Here is a 16,567-nt window from a genome sequence, read left to right as displayed (position 1 = left end):
AAACGAACTTTCAAAATGCATTCTTACTCAAAGTGAATTCAAATTGAGAAATAACGAAGATGATCGAGAACAACAGAGTAGAAAATGAGAAAAAGGATGTAAAAATTTCAGTATATGGTTCGAGTAAATGCTAAATTAGATCATGGCGACCGCTACGTATTTAATCTTTTAAGAGACTAAAGAAAACTTTTTTTCAATTTACTTTCAAAGTCCAAACATGCTTACAATTTGTTCTCTTCTAATTGAGACTGAGTGGGATTACAAAAACCGAGCAGACATTGGAGCTTTCTTTAAATTTTCGTCTCATGAATGTTGGGTAACATTAAATCAAAATATCCCTTTTGGAGTTTTTAACAGCTTTGGTTAAAGTAAAGGTCTATCGTTAATGAATGGGTGAAGAGTAGGGAAGAAAAATGAATTTAAAATTTTGTTCCTAACAGATCACCAAAGTTTTGGACCCAAAGGAAAAGGATTGGGTCATCAAAAGTATGAATATTTCTAATAGTTTATATAAGAAGTAATACAATATTCTAAGAAACAACAAGAGTAAATATATTACATTAATGGAAGAATAACTACATTTTTTTTAGATATTAAGTTCCAATTCTTGTTACAAGTATCTCATGTCATACTTCTGTGGGGCTGGGGAGAGGGAATGTGGGCGTGTGGTGGATGGGTGAATGTGGGGAGCCAGAATTCAGAAAAATTATCCCATAATGAAAAACGGAAAAAAGGTATTCATCTTCTCCGATAAAATTGAATTACTGAATTAATTTAGATTTCGTATGAATGCATTCTCATGTAATCAAGATTTATACATCTTGCACATGTCTAAATCTGAGAAAAGGGTAAAAAAAAATTGTTAAACTTTGTCAAAAGCAAAGCGTCTATTTCATATTGATATTGAAGCATATTCTCAGACTTATTTTATTTTACTCCGAGATATATGGCTAATTAATAAAGTTAAGAAATCCCCATGTTGTGTAGATTCAAATATTGATGTCAGTGGCCATTAAGGTAGGGAAACTGGAACTGAACTTTAAAGAATTATGAGAGATTTTCCAAAAAGAAGAAAAACTTTTCTTTTCCTAAAATATGAATCCCTGCAATTCATTTTTTTTATGTGAAGTTGTACTTTTTATGATAAAAAAAATCAGCGTAAGTATTAAATGTTGATGTTAATTAATTATTAATGAGATATAATAAACAGGTTGCCCGCACCCTTGGACGGAATACAACAATCATTGCTATTTGGAAGGTCAAACAAAGGTCACGTGGATGGGAGCTAAGGTAAATCAAGTGCTGTAAAACGTGATAATGCTGATAGCTTGAAATTTATATAACTTTAGTTATTCATAAAAAATGAAGAGACCCATGGATTCATATCTCTGATACTGAACTGATACTGCACTTTGAGGCTTTTTAAATTACAATTTTAAGTCCCCTCATACCAGTATTGTTTCGTACACCACGAAAATTTGACTCCATGAAGAGACTTTAGAGTATTTCCAAAGGGAAAAACTATACGTTAATACATTAATTTAGGACATAGGATACTAAAAGTGTCATACAGATGTACAGGCTTTTTAATCTAATTTTAGTATGTCGATTCCGGAAAAAATATGTTGGCCTTCATGGAAATGGCGCTAAAAGGTCAAAATGGCGGACACCTATATTTATCTAATTATCTCTTAAGGAAGCTCTCAACACTAATCAAACGTGCTTTTTGGACTTTGAGAAAAATATATCATATAAAGGTGCACATATTCAGTGTATCTAGTTTATTTTCAACATAGGGTACCTGCCCTATTTCTGCAGGAAAAATGTTTAAAGACAATGAACTATCTGTGAACAGAAATCGGTGTTGTTTACTTACATCGGAAAGATTAATGTAAATGATGTATTTAATAACTTAATCTTAGTCTAACATAACATTAAGAATACTTTAATTCATAACAATTTTGTCATTAAATGTAGATTCCCATTTATTCTATTTTCCTTCTAAGGGCAAATCACTCTAACTAAATAAAATTACCCTACAAATAGTACTCTTTAGTATGCAGTGTTTAGAGCTTCCTTAATGTCGTTCAAATAGGAGATAGAATAAGTGGATGTCGTATTGAGTGTAATGCAACTATAACAAGAGGCCCATGGGCCTTGAATCGCTCTTCTGATAACCTGTGCAACCTATCACTTCTATTTGAACCCTCGAAGTATCCTGTATATTTAGATAAACCCTTGAAATTCCAATTCACACTCTGAGAACCCAAGATGATTCTAAGCCAATTAGTACCCGAGAGTTGGTCATGGTGACCTACTTATCACTTGTCATTCTCTAAAGACCCATCAACTAAGTTTGATGATTCTAAGCCAATTAATACCTAAAATATTTCTTAAAATTATAACCATAAAATTTTATAAGTAGGTCAAAGTGACCTACTTTTCAATTGTTGTACTCCAAGGACCCAAGATGCATCAATTGACAAAGTTTGATGATTTTAAGCCAATTAGTACCTGAAATATTTAAATAAAGCCATAAATTTTTAAAAGTAGGTCACCGTAACCTGCTTTTCAGTTGCTGTACTCCGAGGACCCAAGACGCATCAATTGACAAAGTTTAATGATTCTAAGCCAATTAGTACCTGAAATATTTAATTAAAGCCATAAATTTTCAAAAGTAGGTCACCATGACCTACTTTTCAGTCAATCTACTCCCAAAGATGCATCAACTGACAAATTTTGACGATTCTAAGCCAAATAATTCCTAAAAATATTAAAAACAGCCATAAAATTTCAAAAGTAGGTCACCGTGACCTACTTTTCAGTTGTCGTACTCCAAAGACCCAAGATGCATCAACTGACAAAGTTTGATGATTCTAAGCCAATAAGTGCCTAAAATATTTAATTAAAGCAATAAATTTTTAAAAGTAGGTCACCGTAATCTACTTTTTAGTTGCTGTACTCCGAGGACCCAAGACGCATCAATTGACAAAGTTTAATGATTCTAAGCCAATTAGTACCTAAAATATTTAATTAAAGCCATAAATTTTCAAAAGTAGGTCACCATGACCTACTTTTCAGTTGTTGCACTCCAAGGACCCAAGACACATGAACTGACAAAGTTTTATGATTCTAAGCCAATTAGTACCCGAAATATTTAATTAAAGCCATAAATTTTTGCAAGTAGGTCACGGTGACCTACTTTTTAGTCGACCTTCTCCGAAGACCCAAAAGTCATCAACTGACAAAGTTTGATGATTCTAAGCCAATTAGTACCCCATATATTTAATTAAAGCCAAAAATTTTCAAAAGTAGGTCATGGTGACCTACTTTTTTAGTCGACCTACTCCGAAGACCCAAGATGCATCAACTGACAAAGTTTGATGATTCTAAGCCAATTAATACCTGAAATATTAAATTATAGTCATATAAATTGAAAAGAAGGTCACGATGACCTACTTTTCAGTTGACCTTTTTTGAAGACCCAAGATGCATCATCTTACAAAGTTTTATGATCATAGAACTTAAAATGTCCAAATTATGCCTCTAAAATGCTTTGAAATCAAATGCCTGCCAAGTTCAAAAAGTAGGTCACTGTGACCTACTTTTTAATAAATATGTTTTATGGCCCCAAGATGCATCATCTTACAAGATTTAATGATTCTAAACCTCTCGGTATTCAAATTAATGACCTTAATTGTATTGAAAAAGATAAGCCATTAAATTCAAAAAGTAGGTCAAGGTGACCTACTTTTTAGTTGACGTACTTTGAGGACCCAAGATACATCAACTGACAAAGTTTGATGATCATAGGCCTTAAATTGTTCAAAATATGCCTTTAAATCATTTTGAAAAAGAATGGCCGCAAAATTTAAAAAGTAGGTCACCGTGACCTACTTTTGAGTCAACATGATATGAGGTCCTTAGATACATCAACTGACAAGATTTGATGATCCTAGTCCTTATAGTAAGCAAAATATCAACATTTTAATAAAATGTAATTTTTCGTCAACTTTGAAGTGACCTTGAGACCACGCCCTTTGCCCCAGGGTAAATCCCCGTGCAAATTTTAATCTACAACATATCCTCATCCTTTTGTGTAAGTTTGGTTATAATCTGCCCAGTGGTTCTTGAGAAGAAGATTTTTTAGCAACCAGTACTTTTGTTTCTATTTTCCTAATTATCTCCCCTTGTTAAAGGGTCACAACCCCAGTTTTAGTATAAAAGGGAGCCCTTGGGCCAAGGATACCTTGTGACAAATTTGACAATAATTGGCCAAGGGGTTCTTGAGTTATGGCCCATATTCTAAAAAGTTTACGCACACCGCACAAATGGCCATAGCATTAGCTCTTTGAGCCTTTGGCTCAGAAGAGCTAAAAATGATTAAAAAAAACAAACAAACAAACATATATTATCATTTTAATTCATAAAATTTAGCTGTTTCTACATTTAATTCAAATTTTCTGTTTTTATCCATCTATTGTCTCTACTTTTTTCTTTGTTCAGAATTTTATATTTGCAAATTTTTGTACACTTGGTACACTTTCATCCCACCTCACCATTCTACAACTGATTGTGCAGCTGCAAATGATAAAATCTCGGAAAATTCTCTGCAATGGCCTACTCATAAGTTTGCAGAAAAAAACCCACGAACATGCAATCCATTTCGTTGGACTGGAAATATGGGCCTTTCACTATGCCTGGCATTGTGCTTGCCTTGTATGCATATGAAAGAAATCAGAGGCATAATTCCAGGGCTCTTCCTAAATAATTTTCAAAGCGTCTTAAGGGACACGGTGTCTTCGTAACACAACTTTAAGATGATTTATTTAATCAGTTAATTTTCCTTCTCTTCAATTTCTTTAAGCTCATAGCTGTCTTTGTACACCTTGAGGGAAGGTTCTATTGATAGGCGTCGCATCATGAGTGAAGTGTATTAAGTAAATATTTCCGAAGCTCTGAAAAAGAAATTTATCGCCCAAACAACATAAGAGGAATTATTGCAGGCTTTTGAAATATTAATGTTCCTTAAGTACTCAAACCAATATACATACTAAAGAAAAACTCTGCGTAGGAAATGAGACTTAGATGTCATATCCTATATACTGTTCACGGTAGCTCAGTCGGTAGAGCGGTCGCTCCGTGATCGGGAGGTCGCGAGTTCGAATCTCGGCCGCGACTGACCTAAGTCGATAAAAAATGAGTAGCAACTGTTCCTTCGCCATGCGCTCAGCACTTTAAAGTGAAAGTTGCGGGTCCTTCGGATTAGACGTTAAAAACCGAGGCCCCATGTCACGGCAGGCGTTGGCACGATAAAGATCCCTCATTGCTCAATGGCCCTGAGTGTCGAGTAAAGGTACAAATTTGAAGCCCTTCACCGGTGTATGGTGACGTCTCTATATGAGTGAAAAATTCTCGAATGAGACGTAAAACAACATTCATTCAACCAATCATATCCAACACTCTTATTACTCAATAGTGTTTTAACGTACTGAATAGGTTAATTTGAATAAATTCACAAATGTTTAAAAGTTTTGTTTGCTTATTTTTTCCCTCCCTCCCTCGTAGGTTTTGAACTTTAGAGGTGACGTTAAACATAGAGTTAACCTTGAAATGCCTTAGAGCCATTGAGCGTTGAGGAATCATTTTTGTGCCAGTACTTGCTGTGAAACGGGACATCTGTTTATGCGGTCTCATCCGAAGGACCGGTGTCCACGTCCCTTAGTGTGATTCGAACCTGCGACGTAAGGATCAACTCCTTACTTTGCGACTCTAGTGCCAACGCTCTAACCACTGCGCCACGCGGGCGACTCAACAAATGTATACAATAAAGATGACATGCTCTGCTTAACGAGTTTGTATCATTTAATCATATTATAAAAACAATAATTGCTTTTTTTGTCAATAAGATTAGTTAACGACCCTGCGAAGTACACTTTTCATCTCGCCCTTTGTACTGCACTCTTCACGTAGCGTCATCATATTTTTGACCTCAAAACGGCAATAATGGTATAATATTAATATCTGTTTATACTAAGAAGCATGGTGATACGTATAGGTTCCTGTAAGAAGCCATCAAAAGTTTGTCGCATTAACAGAAGTCATCAAACAAAGATCCATGTCGGTAAAAACCATAAGTCGCTAACAACAATGCCCTGAATAGTTAATCATTATTTTAATAATTGATAAACGTGAGCAGCAGTTTTTTTTTCTCTGCAAAACGACTCAGACTTAAGCAGTATGAGTACTTAAAGAAATTCACACAGTAGCCATTTTGACCTAATTAACAACACTTTCAAGATGGTCAACATGTTTCATAATCAGATTGTGGGTATAAGAGTCATTAAAATGCAGAACCACGTGTTGAGTGCTTTCTTAATTTATTCCAGAACGAGACCAACATACATCAATAGATCGTACATAAAATTATTCTTATTTCATTAACTTGTACTTTAATACATATATATGTTACATCCCCCTTTCTTAGCTAAGATTTATACAATATTCCAAAAGAATCAAATCCATAAAGTCACTAAAGTCCTTTCAGTTCAATAAAGTCAATGGGGTGATTTCCAATAAACTCGCACTCATTTTATACATGAAATTAACAATAATTGACTAGATATTTAAAATGACTAGAAATTGAACATAGATCACAACCTAAAACTAAGTAAACATATATACATGAACCAGGCTTCACCTAGTAACACACAGACAAGGGATTATTATGCCCTTAGACACAATCTGTGTGACCTAACAGAATCAAACACTTCATTCTTGGAGGCGCTTTGGTGTTTTCACAACTCTACCACTCCTGGTAATAACAACAGATGGATCAGCTTGAATTAGCTTGGGTTTGTCAAAAGTTATATTTGGTCCATTAACAGGTCGAATTGGTTTCACAGGAGACTTCGGTAAAGGATCATGGTTAGTTGTTCTTGGTTTCTCAGATACCGTGTTTGACGAACCATTGTTTGGAGAAGGATCTGAGTTTATCTCTAATTTTGGCATAGGAGACAACTCTCTAGCAAAAGTTTCTTTGCTTGTCCTCAAATGTCGTCTGTTTCGGCGGTATTCTCGTCCATCTTCTGTCCTGATATTGTACGAACGTATGTCTACTTGTCCTTGAACAATAGCTTTCTTCCAAGACTTCTCATTTCCTTTAGGTCGTACGCGAACTACATCTCCTTCGTGTAATGGTGGCAGTTCTTTGGCTCCTTTGTTGTAATAATGTGTTTCTCTTCCTTTTCTATAGTAAAGTTGTTCTTTGACTTTGTCAGCATACCGGGGTTTGAGCATGTTTTCTGAGACAGGTAATAAAGTCTTTGTTCTCCTCCCGAAGATCCTCTGTACAGTAGAATATCCTATATCCTGGCTGGGTGTGTTTCTAAGGTCTAATAATGCTAGGTATGGATCTTTCTGATCAGCAACACTCTTGTTTATCAGGCGTTTTATAATCTTCACAGCATTCTCAGCTTTACCGTTGGATTGCGCATAATTTGGTGAAGAAGTTACATGGTTGAATTCATATTTTCTAGAGAATTCAGCAAATTCCTGACTATTGAATGGTGGTCCATTGTCCGAAACTAGAGTGTCGGGTATCCCATGTCTTGCAAGGTGAGCTTTCAATTTGCTGATTATGGTACTACCAGTTTTACTGTGAAGGCGGTCAACCTCGAAGTAGTCTGAGTAGTAGTCTACTGTAATCAAGTAGTCTTTGCTCTGGCACTCAAATAAGTCACATGCAATGACTTGCCAATGTCGATTTGGAATTCCGTGACTAATCATTGGTTCCTTCACTTGATCATTTGCATACATGTTGCAAGCTTCACATTTACTTATAAACAGTTCTATGTCTTTAGCCATATTTGGCCAGTACAGGCTCTCTTTAGCTCTTCGTAGGCATCCTTGAATCCCTATGTGAGAGTTGTGGATCCTTTCAAGAAGGTGACTGCGTATTTCTGTGGGAACTACAATCCGTTCTCCCTTATAAATGAGTCCATTTTGAACTACAAGTTCCTCTCGAAATGGAAAATATGTCTGAATGTCTGTGTGAACTTCTGCCCTCGTCTCAGGCCATCCAGTCTTAATCACTCCTTTTAGCCTATCCATTGTTTCATCTCTTTCTGTTGCCTTCCTGATTTCCACAATACGTTGCTCGGACACTGGTAGATACTCCTTATAATCTACATTGTGTACTTCCACAGGGTCCTTTTCTTCTAGGTCCTCTGGTTGAGCTTTAAGATATGCTCTGGATAAAGTGTCTGCAAAGTACATTTCAGTACCTCTTTTGTAGAGTACTTCATAGTCAAATTTTTGAAGTCTCAACAACATCCCTTGTAGTCTCTTTGGTGCATTGTGTAAATTCTTCTTGTGTATAATCTCAAGTGGCTTATGATCCGACTCTACAACAATGTGTCTACCATAAGTATAATTCTCAAATCTTTCCATTCCAAAGACAACTGCTAGTAGCTCCTTTTCAATCTGAGCATAATTGCATTCAGTCTCTGTTAGTGATCTTGATGCATACATTATTGGGTGTCCCTCTTGAAGTAGGCAAGCTACAAGGCCCGATTCAGATGCATCACACTGCAAAACTAGCTCCTTATGCTCATCAAAGAATCTCAACACTGGAGTATTAGACAAAACAGTTTTCACGTCCTTGAATGCTTTACCATGGACATCTTCATCCCATCTGAAATGTGTGTCAGATTTAAGAAGACTTCATAAAGGTGCCGTAATTTCAGAAAGCTGTGGCGCAAACCGTTGAACAAAGTTTGTCATCCCTAGAAGTCTCTGTACTCCCTGTCTGTCCTGAGGAGTAGGCATCTCTTGTATTGCTTTCACTTTCTGGGGATCTATACACAGGCCATTTTTAGAAATGACAAATCCTAAGTAAGTGACTGAGTCTACTTTCAGTTTCATCTTCTCCTTGTTCAGTTTAATGTTTCTCTCTAAACATCTCTGGAGCAAGGCTTTCAACTTGCGATCATGGTCTTCATGAGCTTCCTTGTCATTGTCTCCACATCCATAGATCAATATGTCATCATGAATAGGTTTGATGCCATCAAGTCCTTCTAACGCTTCTTCCATGCGTCTCTGGAACTCTTCGGGAGCAGGCGATATCCCGAATGGCATTCTCAACCATCTGTATCTTCCCCACGGCGTTGAGAATGTGGTAAGATAGCTGCTCTGCTCATCCATAACTACATGCCAGAATCCATCTCGTGCGTCAACTACAGAAAAGATACGTGCCTTGCCTAAATCTGGAAGCATGTCCTCAATTAGTGGAGTAGGGTAATGGTTTCTTTTCAGAGCTTGATTCAATGGTCTGGGATCAATGCATAGCCGAATCCTTCCATTCGATTTGGGTGCAACGACAAGACTTGAGATCCAGTCAGTAGGAGTATTAACTGACTTGATGATCTGTAACTGTTCTAGTCTATCTAGTTCTTGTTTCAGTTTGTCTTTGATAGCGAGTGGTACCTTTCTTGCCGGCATTTTTACCGGTTTGACATTTTGGTCTACTTCCAATGTTAATTTTCCATCCAGTTTGCCTTGTCCTTCAAACACCGATTTGAATTTGGTCTCCATCTCCTTTTGAATGTCTACAATTTCTGTTACTACTTCTTCCTGTACCTCATGTTTGGAAAGGAACTCCTTATGGTTTACTGTGATGAGGTCCATTGCTTGGATAGCTTTGATCCCTAGAATTGCATGAAGCTGTTTGCCCTCAACAATCTCAAACTCTAAGTTGTACTTTTTCTGATTTCTCGGATTTCTTATACTCAAACGCACTTTTCCAAGAGTCTTTGTTTCACTTTTGTTGAACATAATAAGTGTCACATTTGATTTTCTCAACTTGTCTCCTGTTGGGTCATCACAAAGTTTGGTGTAAATGTGATTTGGTAGGATATTAACAGTTGATCCATTGTCAAGTTGGAATTCAACAAGTTTTTTATTTATGTTCATCACCGCTGTTATTTTCATTCATGTGCCCTACTGTCAAAACAAATTCTTCATCTGATGAGTCATCTGAGTCAAAGCCTTGGCTTGTGTGTACTTCATGAACATGCCTTTGTCGACTCCTGACCTTTGTGGCTTTACACATTTTGGCAAAATGGTTAGATTTTCCACAGTTCTTGCACATAGCTCCATAAGCTGGACATTTCTCCTTCCTTGGTGCATGTTTATTTCCACAATACTTGCATAGCGGAAATTGATCAGTCTCGTATTTCACTTTACTCCCTGATGCTCCTTGAACTTTATGTCCCTTTTCCTTGTTACTTGGAAGTTTACCTTTATGTGGCTTACTTTTCACATACTGCACATCTTCAATGTTTCTTAACTGTGAAGCTGTTTTCTCATTTACTCTGCAAATATCTATGCATCTCTGCAAGTCCAACTTCTTTTCCTGTAAGAGTTTCTTGCGTGTGCTGTTATCTCGAACACCTAGGACAATCCGGTCTCTAATCATTTCATCCTCAAGCGCGTCATACTTGCATGTTTTGGCTAGAGTTCTCAACACGGCTATGTACGCATCAATGGTCTCATTTGGTTCTTGGTCTCGCTTATTAAAAGTGTAACGTTCAAATATTTCATTGGTCTGTCCTACACAAAACTCTTCCATTGCTTTTATTACTTCATCAATTTTCTCCTTATCCTCAGCATTTTGGAATTTTAACCCATCAAACACACGGAGTGCATCTGACCCCATACACGTTAGGAATGTCGCGCACCGCAACTTATCATCCTTCTCGTGTAGTCCAGTGGCTACTTCATAATTTTTCCACACTGTCTTAAAGTGTTTCCAATTATTAGCCAAATCTCCCTTCATATCCAGTGCTCTGGGGAAAGGAATGTTCAGTATAATGGGGTTAGAGTTCAAAATAACATTGTTTTGTCCCTCGTCTTCGCTAGGCATTGTGAACAGTTCGAATTTCCTCGAAGCGACTCACAAACAATGTATGTATGCACAATGGAAATTGTCTCAGATTGTCTTACCGTTCGCTTTCGTAGAATGGTCAGTCAATCAAGCATTTTACACACTTCTGACACCATGTTTCATAATCAGATTGTGGGTATAAGAGTCATTAAAATGCAGAACCACGTGTTGAGTGCTTTCTTAATTTATTCCAGAACGAGACCAACATACATCAATAGATCGTACATAAAATTATTCTTATTTCATTAACTTGTACTTTAATACATATATATGTTACAGTCAGCGTATTTTTTTCGGATTCAGCTCGAAATAGGTTTATAAACTATGCTGGATCAAATAATAATTATTTGCCGTTAAAACTTATTTCTAGCCTTCTTTTTAAACATCAGGACTAGACTACAAGTACTCTTCACATTTAAATGCCTAGGTAAATACATGCTATTTTGATATTTCGGATATACGTACTTGCATAGCCGAAAATTTGGCTCGGGACCCCCCCCCCCCCCGCCCTGATTCTTCCTATAAAACAAGGCAATGCTCTTCTTCTCCTCGAGTCTATACTCTTATCTTACTACGTATCAAATTAATTTGAACCTAAAATGGCAAAAGAAGGTATAACAAAACTCTACTTTCACTAGAGTTTGGATATCCTATGAAATTATTTTTTATTTTTGACCATTAGACGGAGTGTGTGTCAAGGTGTTCTCACTTGGTTGTGATTGACAGCGAAGAAGAATCAGAGTGGCTTGCTGTGACATTCCTTAGGAAGGGTAAGCCTCTGAAAGAAGCGTATGTCTTTATTAGTATAGAAAATAGTTTACAGTAATGCAGTATAAATCATACTAAGCAATGCCTCATGGCACAGCAACAACTTGACGATAAGGGCAAAGAAGAGACAATCAATTTTAAAAGGGGCATGATTTTTTTACAAATATAACAATGTCCCAATTTCTTCAAATTGAATTTGTAATGCCTATACTATATTTTTTAAACATGCAATGTATATATAATCCACACAGAATTTTAAAACTACCAATGCACACATATTTTTCGTGCTTTATTTACGACATGGGCTTAAATATTTTGAAGATACACGAGAACATGCACTACGACCCTTCACGCCGGCATATTACATGAAACGCGCTTCATCATAAATATCCCGCATGAAGCGTTGAAGTTCATGTGTTGAATGAATTTTCAAAATAAGTGAGGATACTTGTATATGTAAAAGTCAAAGTATTGAAATATTCATGCTATTTGATTCGTTCTTTTCTATGCCTCGCTGGAATACCTATTTTGTGGCCTGCCGAAATAAAATTGATCTACAAAGTCTGATTAATCATTTTAGGCACCTGTTCCTTGAACGTATTTTCCGACTGTAGCGCCTGGACGGGCGGAAATGATCTTAACATTGAGGGCCAATACGGTTGGAACCAGTCAAACGTGACCATGAACTTTACTTATTGGCATCTAAACGAACCGAGCGTCGGTTATCCCGAATTAGCTGTAAAGAGAGATTGTATTGATCTATTAAGAAGCGGCAAATGGAACGATAGGTCATGTTCCTTTCTTAATTCATTTATATGTGAAAAATCCCATGTTTTCTAGGTGCAATGCTTATGGTTACATTCCACTTTTCTAATTTTATCAGGGATAAATTTTACAAACATTTACCGGGGGTAAGGATTTTCTAATATTTTTTCATATTACTTTTATCGAACTATTTAAAATGAACGTATTTCTTCAGAATATTGAGGCAATACTTTGAGTTGGTATAAATTTATTTTTTATTAAATAAAATAAATCATTTCATTTCATATATGGTCAATATTTCACTCAGTCGGTTAATAAAAAGGTGCGATTTATGCGTATGTTTCTGTTATCTGTTAAAGCTGACTTTCGCAAGGGAAAAAATTGAAGAAAAATATTTCTGAAAAATAGAAATATAATTAGTAACCTTGAGTAGGGAATTTCTGTAGTGAACTATGGAGAACTCTCTTTCTCTTTTAGATTTTATTTTTGAGTAAACAGACCTCGTGATAGAAAACTAAAAAAAGTAACTAGCTGAATTATTCCTGATAGAATATTTTTATAGAAAATTGAAAAGCAAACTACGTTTATCATTTATCCTTCCTTTTTTCATTAAACTAGTCGTCAAATTATGCACTATGGGTCCGATAAAGGTCATCCAGCTTTGATTTTTCCCCCTACAAGACCCAATGGCTTTGATTCAGGGACTTATCACGACTATGCTACATTTTTAAGAAGTGGTGTAAGTCAAATATTAATTCTCACTCCCGAATAGTTTAGGAATATTTAAAATCACGAAATAATATCAAAACGTTTGACATTGTAGCACTAAATAATACCTTTTCCTCACAATGAATTAAGGTCGTCCGCGTGGCGCAGTGGGTAGAATGTTTGCTGTAGAGTCGCGGAGTAAGGAGCTCGAATCCCACTGTGGGACGTGGAGACCGGTCTTCCGGATGAAACCGTATAAACCGAGGTCCCGTCCCGCAGTAGATGCTGGCACAAAAAAGATCACTCAATGCTCAATGGCTCTAAGTGCTGAGTATGGGTAAAAATTTGCAGCTCTCCACCGGCAAGTGGTGGCGTCTCCGTATGAGTGAAAATTTCTCGAGAGGTACGTTAAACAACAAACAAACAAACAAAAAATGACTGATCCATCACTCAAACAGACACCGCAACCATTCCAGTCTTTTGCAAAGCAACACTGACAAGACTTTGGGAAGTTACAAACTATGAATAACTTCGAAACATCAAAACAACCTCTTATTTATTTGCTGCTGCACAAATATCTCAGGAGGGCTTTGAAAGAGCATCAAATATTTGAACAAAGAGAACCAACATTGTTTTAAAGCGTGGACCAGATCATTTATGGATAAATCAATATCATCCTTCCCTCCTCTATTGCGGGAATACGAACACTCCATATGGGTGAAAAAATTCTTGAGAGGGACGTTAAACAACACACAAACAAACAAACAAAACAAATCTAAAATGTTTGCTCTATGCACTCAACTTTACCAAAAATGTAGGTAAGAAATATCAACATAAACATGTTCTGCCTATTTTTTTTTCATTCTAAAAGGTAAATGGTGGTACATGTACGTAGTAAACATTTGACGTACAGGAAAATATTTCAAATCCTAATCATCTTGTTCTTTATCTATATAAAATCAGACTATTTTAAGTATAAGCCTGTACTGGATCAATGAAATCGATTTAAAGGCATTATTTCACTGACAGCAGATTAATTATATATATATTTTTTTAATCTTTGACGCTTTGTTACGAATTGAAAGTGATTTGATGCATATGAGGATTGAAAGATGGTCAAATAAAAATTAATGATATCTATATGTGAATGCTTCAAAACATCAAGGGGCAGAAAAAAAATAGAATCAAAGATTTTTGAAGGCAGGATTGTCACTATGATCGATTCCTTTGGTCAAAAGACAATGATAATAAACTTTCTAAAATAAAGATCTACTTGTAGCTTCGTTTTTCTGTTCCTAAGCTATTCAAAAAATTAATTAATTACAATTGAAAGGCTCTAAAAGACATCTACCATGCATAAAATAACAAGTTACTGATATTTATCCATTCCTTTTGAAGTAATAATGGCCATTATATCTCTACGGTATTATCCTGTATTTTCCTAAATTACGTTCATCTTGTTAGTCAAAATTGTTTATACTTGTTTTATCATATGTTGAGTTAAAAAAAAAATACATTTCTACTTCTGCCCCTTTTTTGTTAACTGGCTTTTGTGCACATCTTTTTAAACTTAAAACATCATAACTTTCCAACTTTCTTCATATTTCTTCTCCATTTGTATAACACACGTACATTTTGCCTATGACTGATTTACTCTGAATTCATTTTGGACTTTAAATGTTATATTTTATTTTTTGGTTTTAATTTGAAATTAAATATTCTTAAATTATTTGGTTTTTAAATTAGCATTTTACAGATCTTTCTCATTCCTCATTGATTTGCTGATTTACATTTGTCGGACAAATAAGGGGCAGAGTGTTAATTCCCAAGGGCCTTTTTGATCGCTTATACAATTATAATGTACTTATTTAATTACATGTATCGGTGTTCTTTATGTCCATGCCATTAAAGCATTTGATAATCTGTATCTCTAACACTTACTCATTGTCAACACCGTCGCCCACGTGGTGCACTGGTTAGAGCGTCTGCTCTATAGTCGCGGAGTAAGGAGTTGATCCTTACGTCGCGGGTTCAAGTCCCAGTGTGGGACGTGGAGACCGGTCCTTCGGATGAGACCGTATAAACCGAGGTACCGTGTCGCAGTAGGTGCTGGCATGATAAAGATCCCTCACTGCTCAATGGCCCTAAGTGCCGAGTATAGGTAAAAATTTGTAGCCCTCCACCGGCAAGTGGTGGTGTCTCCATGTGAGTGAAAAATTCTCGAGAGGGACGTTAAACAAACAAACATTGTCAACACCTGTCATTTTAAACTCATTGTTCAAGTCCCCTAAAATTCCGTTGTCACATTTTACTGGACAGTTCGGACACCGTGTGTACTACCGGCCGAGCCCCATTCGTTCCCTTTCATATTCTTACCATGTCTACTGGACAGTTTAGAGGCAATGGTCATATCCGATTGGTTACTGTTTTGAAAATTATTGTTCCATGTTATTAATGTTCTTCATTGAAACTTGTTAATAAATTCAGAAACCATATACGTCGTTTCTTTATACTCTGATATTTGTTTTTGGGAAGAGCCCTAGGAATATGGCTTTACTACTTCCGGACCACAGCGCCACTCATTTCCCTGCCAACATTCCGTCTTACCCGTTAAACGTCATATTATTGGACCCAAACTACGCGGTCATATAATTATCGCTATTGCAAAATCCAATGAGAAAAATATATCATGTATATACAGCGTAGTGCTTAAATGAGTTAACGTTTTTAATGGCGCGAAATTACAAGCCCCGCTTCAAAACTTCGAAGTAATGTTGTAGAAAGATTAATGATATCTTACCGATTTTATCATGATCAAAGGGAAATAACGCTTACTGGGTTTTAATTTTCAATAGCGAATTTGGTTTTGTTATTACTCTCCTTCCTTGTTTACAAAATGGCAAAACACGGCAATGAAATATCAGACGACACAAAAAATGTGATCGTACAATATATAGGAAGTGGACACAAGGCATCAGAAATTTCAGAATTTTTAAACATAAACACGTATACAATTTCGAAATGTTTAAAGCGATGGAGAGAATGTGGAGACAGGAAATTACCCACGAAAGGGAAGATCCCGATATGTTTATGCCAGAGAAGAACGAACACTTTCTCGACTTGTTAAAAAATTCTCGTAGGACAACTTTAAAGGATATAACGGCATAATTCTACAACAGTACAGCGGTTAAAGTTTCTTGTCGCACAGTACAAAGGGCCCTTCACTCCATGGGCTATACGAGGCGATCTTCTCGGAAGTCTATAGGAATTCAGAACGTAAACAAAACGAAACGCATAGCTTTGTGCAGAGGGAAGTTACATTGGAATGTCAGTAATCAGTGGAAAAAAGTGATGTTTACCTATGAAATGATGGTTATTATT

General features: G+C 36.2%; 1 protein-coding gene across 1 annotated transcript; it reads left to right on the top strand.

Moving 5' to 3' along the window:
* Nucleotides 1–59: 59 nt before the first annotated feature.
* On the top strand, nt 60–12,553 carry LOC133180331 (CD209 antigen-like protein C). Its single transcript, XM_061314878.1, has 6 exons — nt 60–98; nt 441–486; nt 591–734; nt 1,211–1,290; nt 11,628–11,715; nt 12,294–12,553. Exons 1-6 carry the CDS (start codon nt 60–62, stop codon nt 12,551–12,553), a joined length of 657 nt encoding a protein of 218 aa, XP_061170862.1.
* Nucleotides 12,554–16,567: the final 4,014 nt, after the last annotated feature.

This window comes from Saccostrea echinata, unplaced genomic scaffold (genome assembly GCF_033153115.1).
Source record: "Saccostrea echinata isolate AGI-Se365-2 ecotype Australia unplaced genomic scaffold, CSIRO_AGI_Sech_v1 ptg000006l, whole genome shotgun sequence".
NCBI classification, from domain to species: Eukaryota; Metazoa; Mollusca; class Bivalvia; order Ostreida; family Ostreidae; genus Saccostrea; species Saccostrea echinata.
The sequence above is the reverse complement of the archived record's forward strand: the minus strand, read 5'-3'. Positions and strand labels throughout refer to the sequence as shown.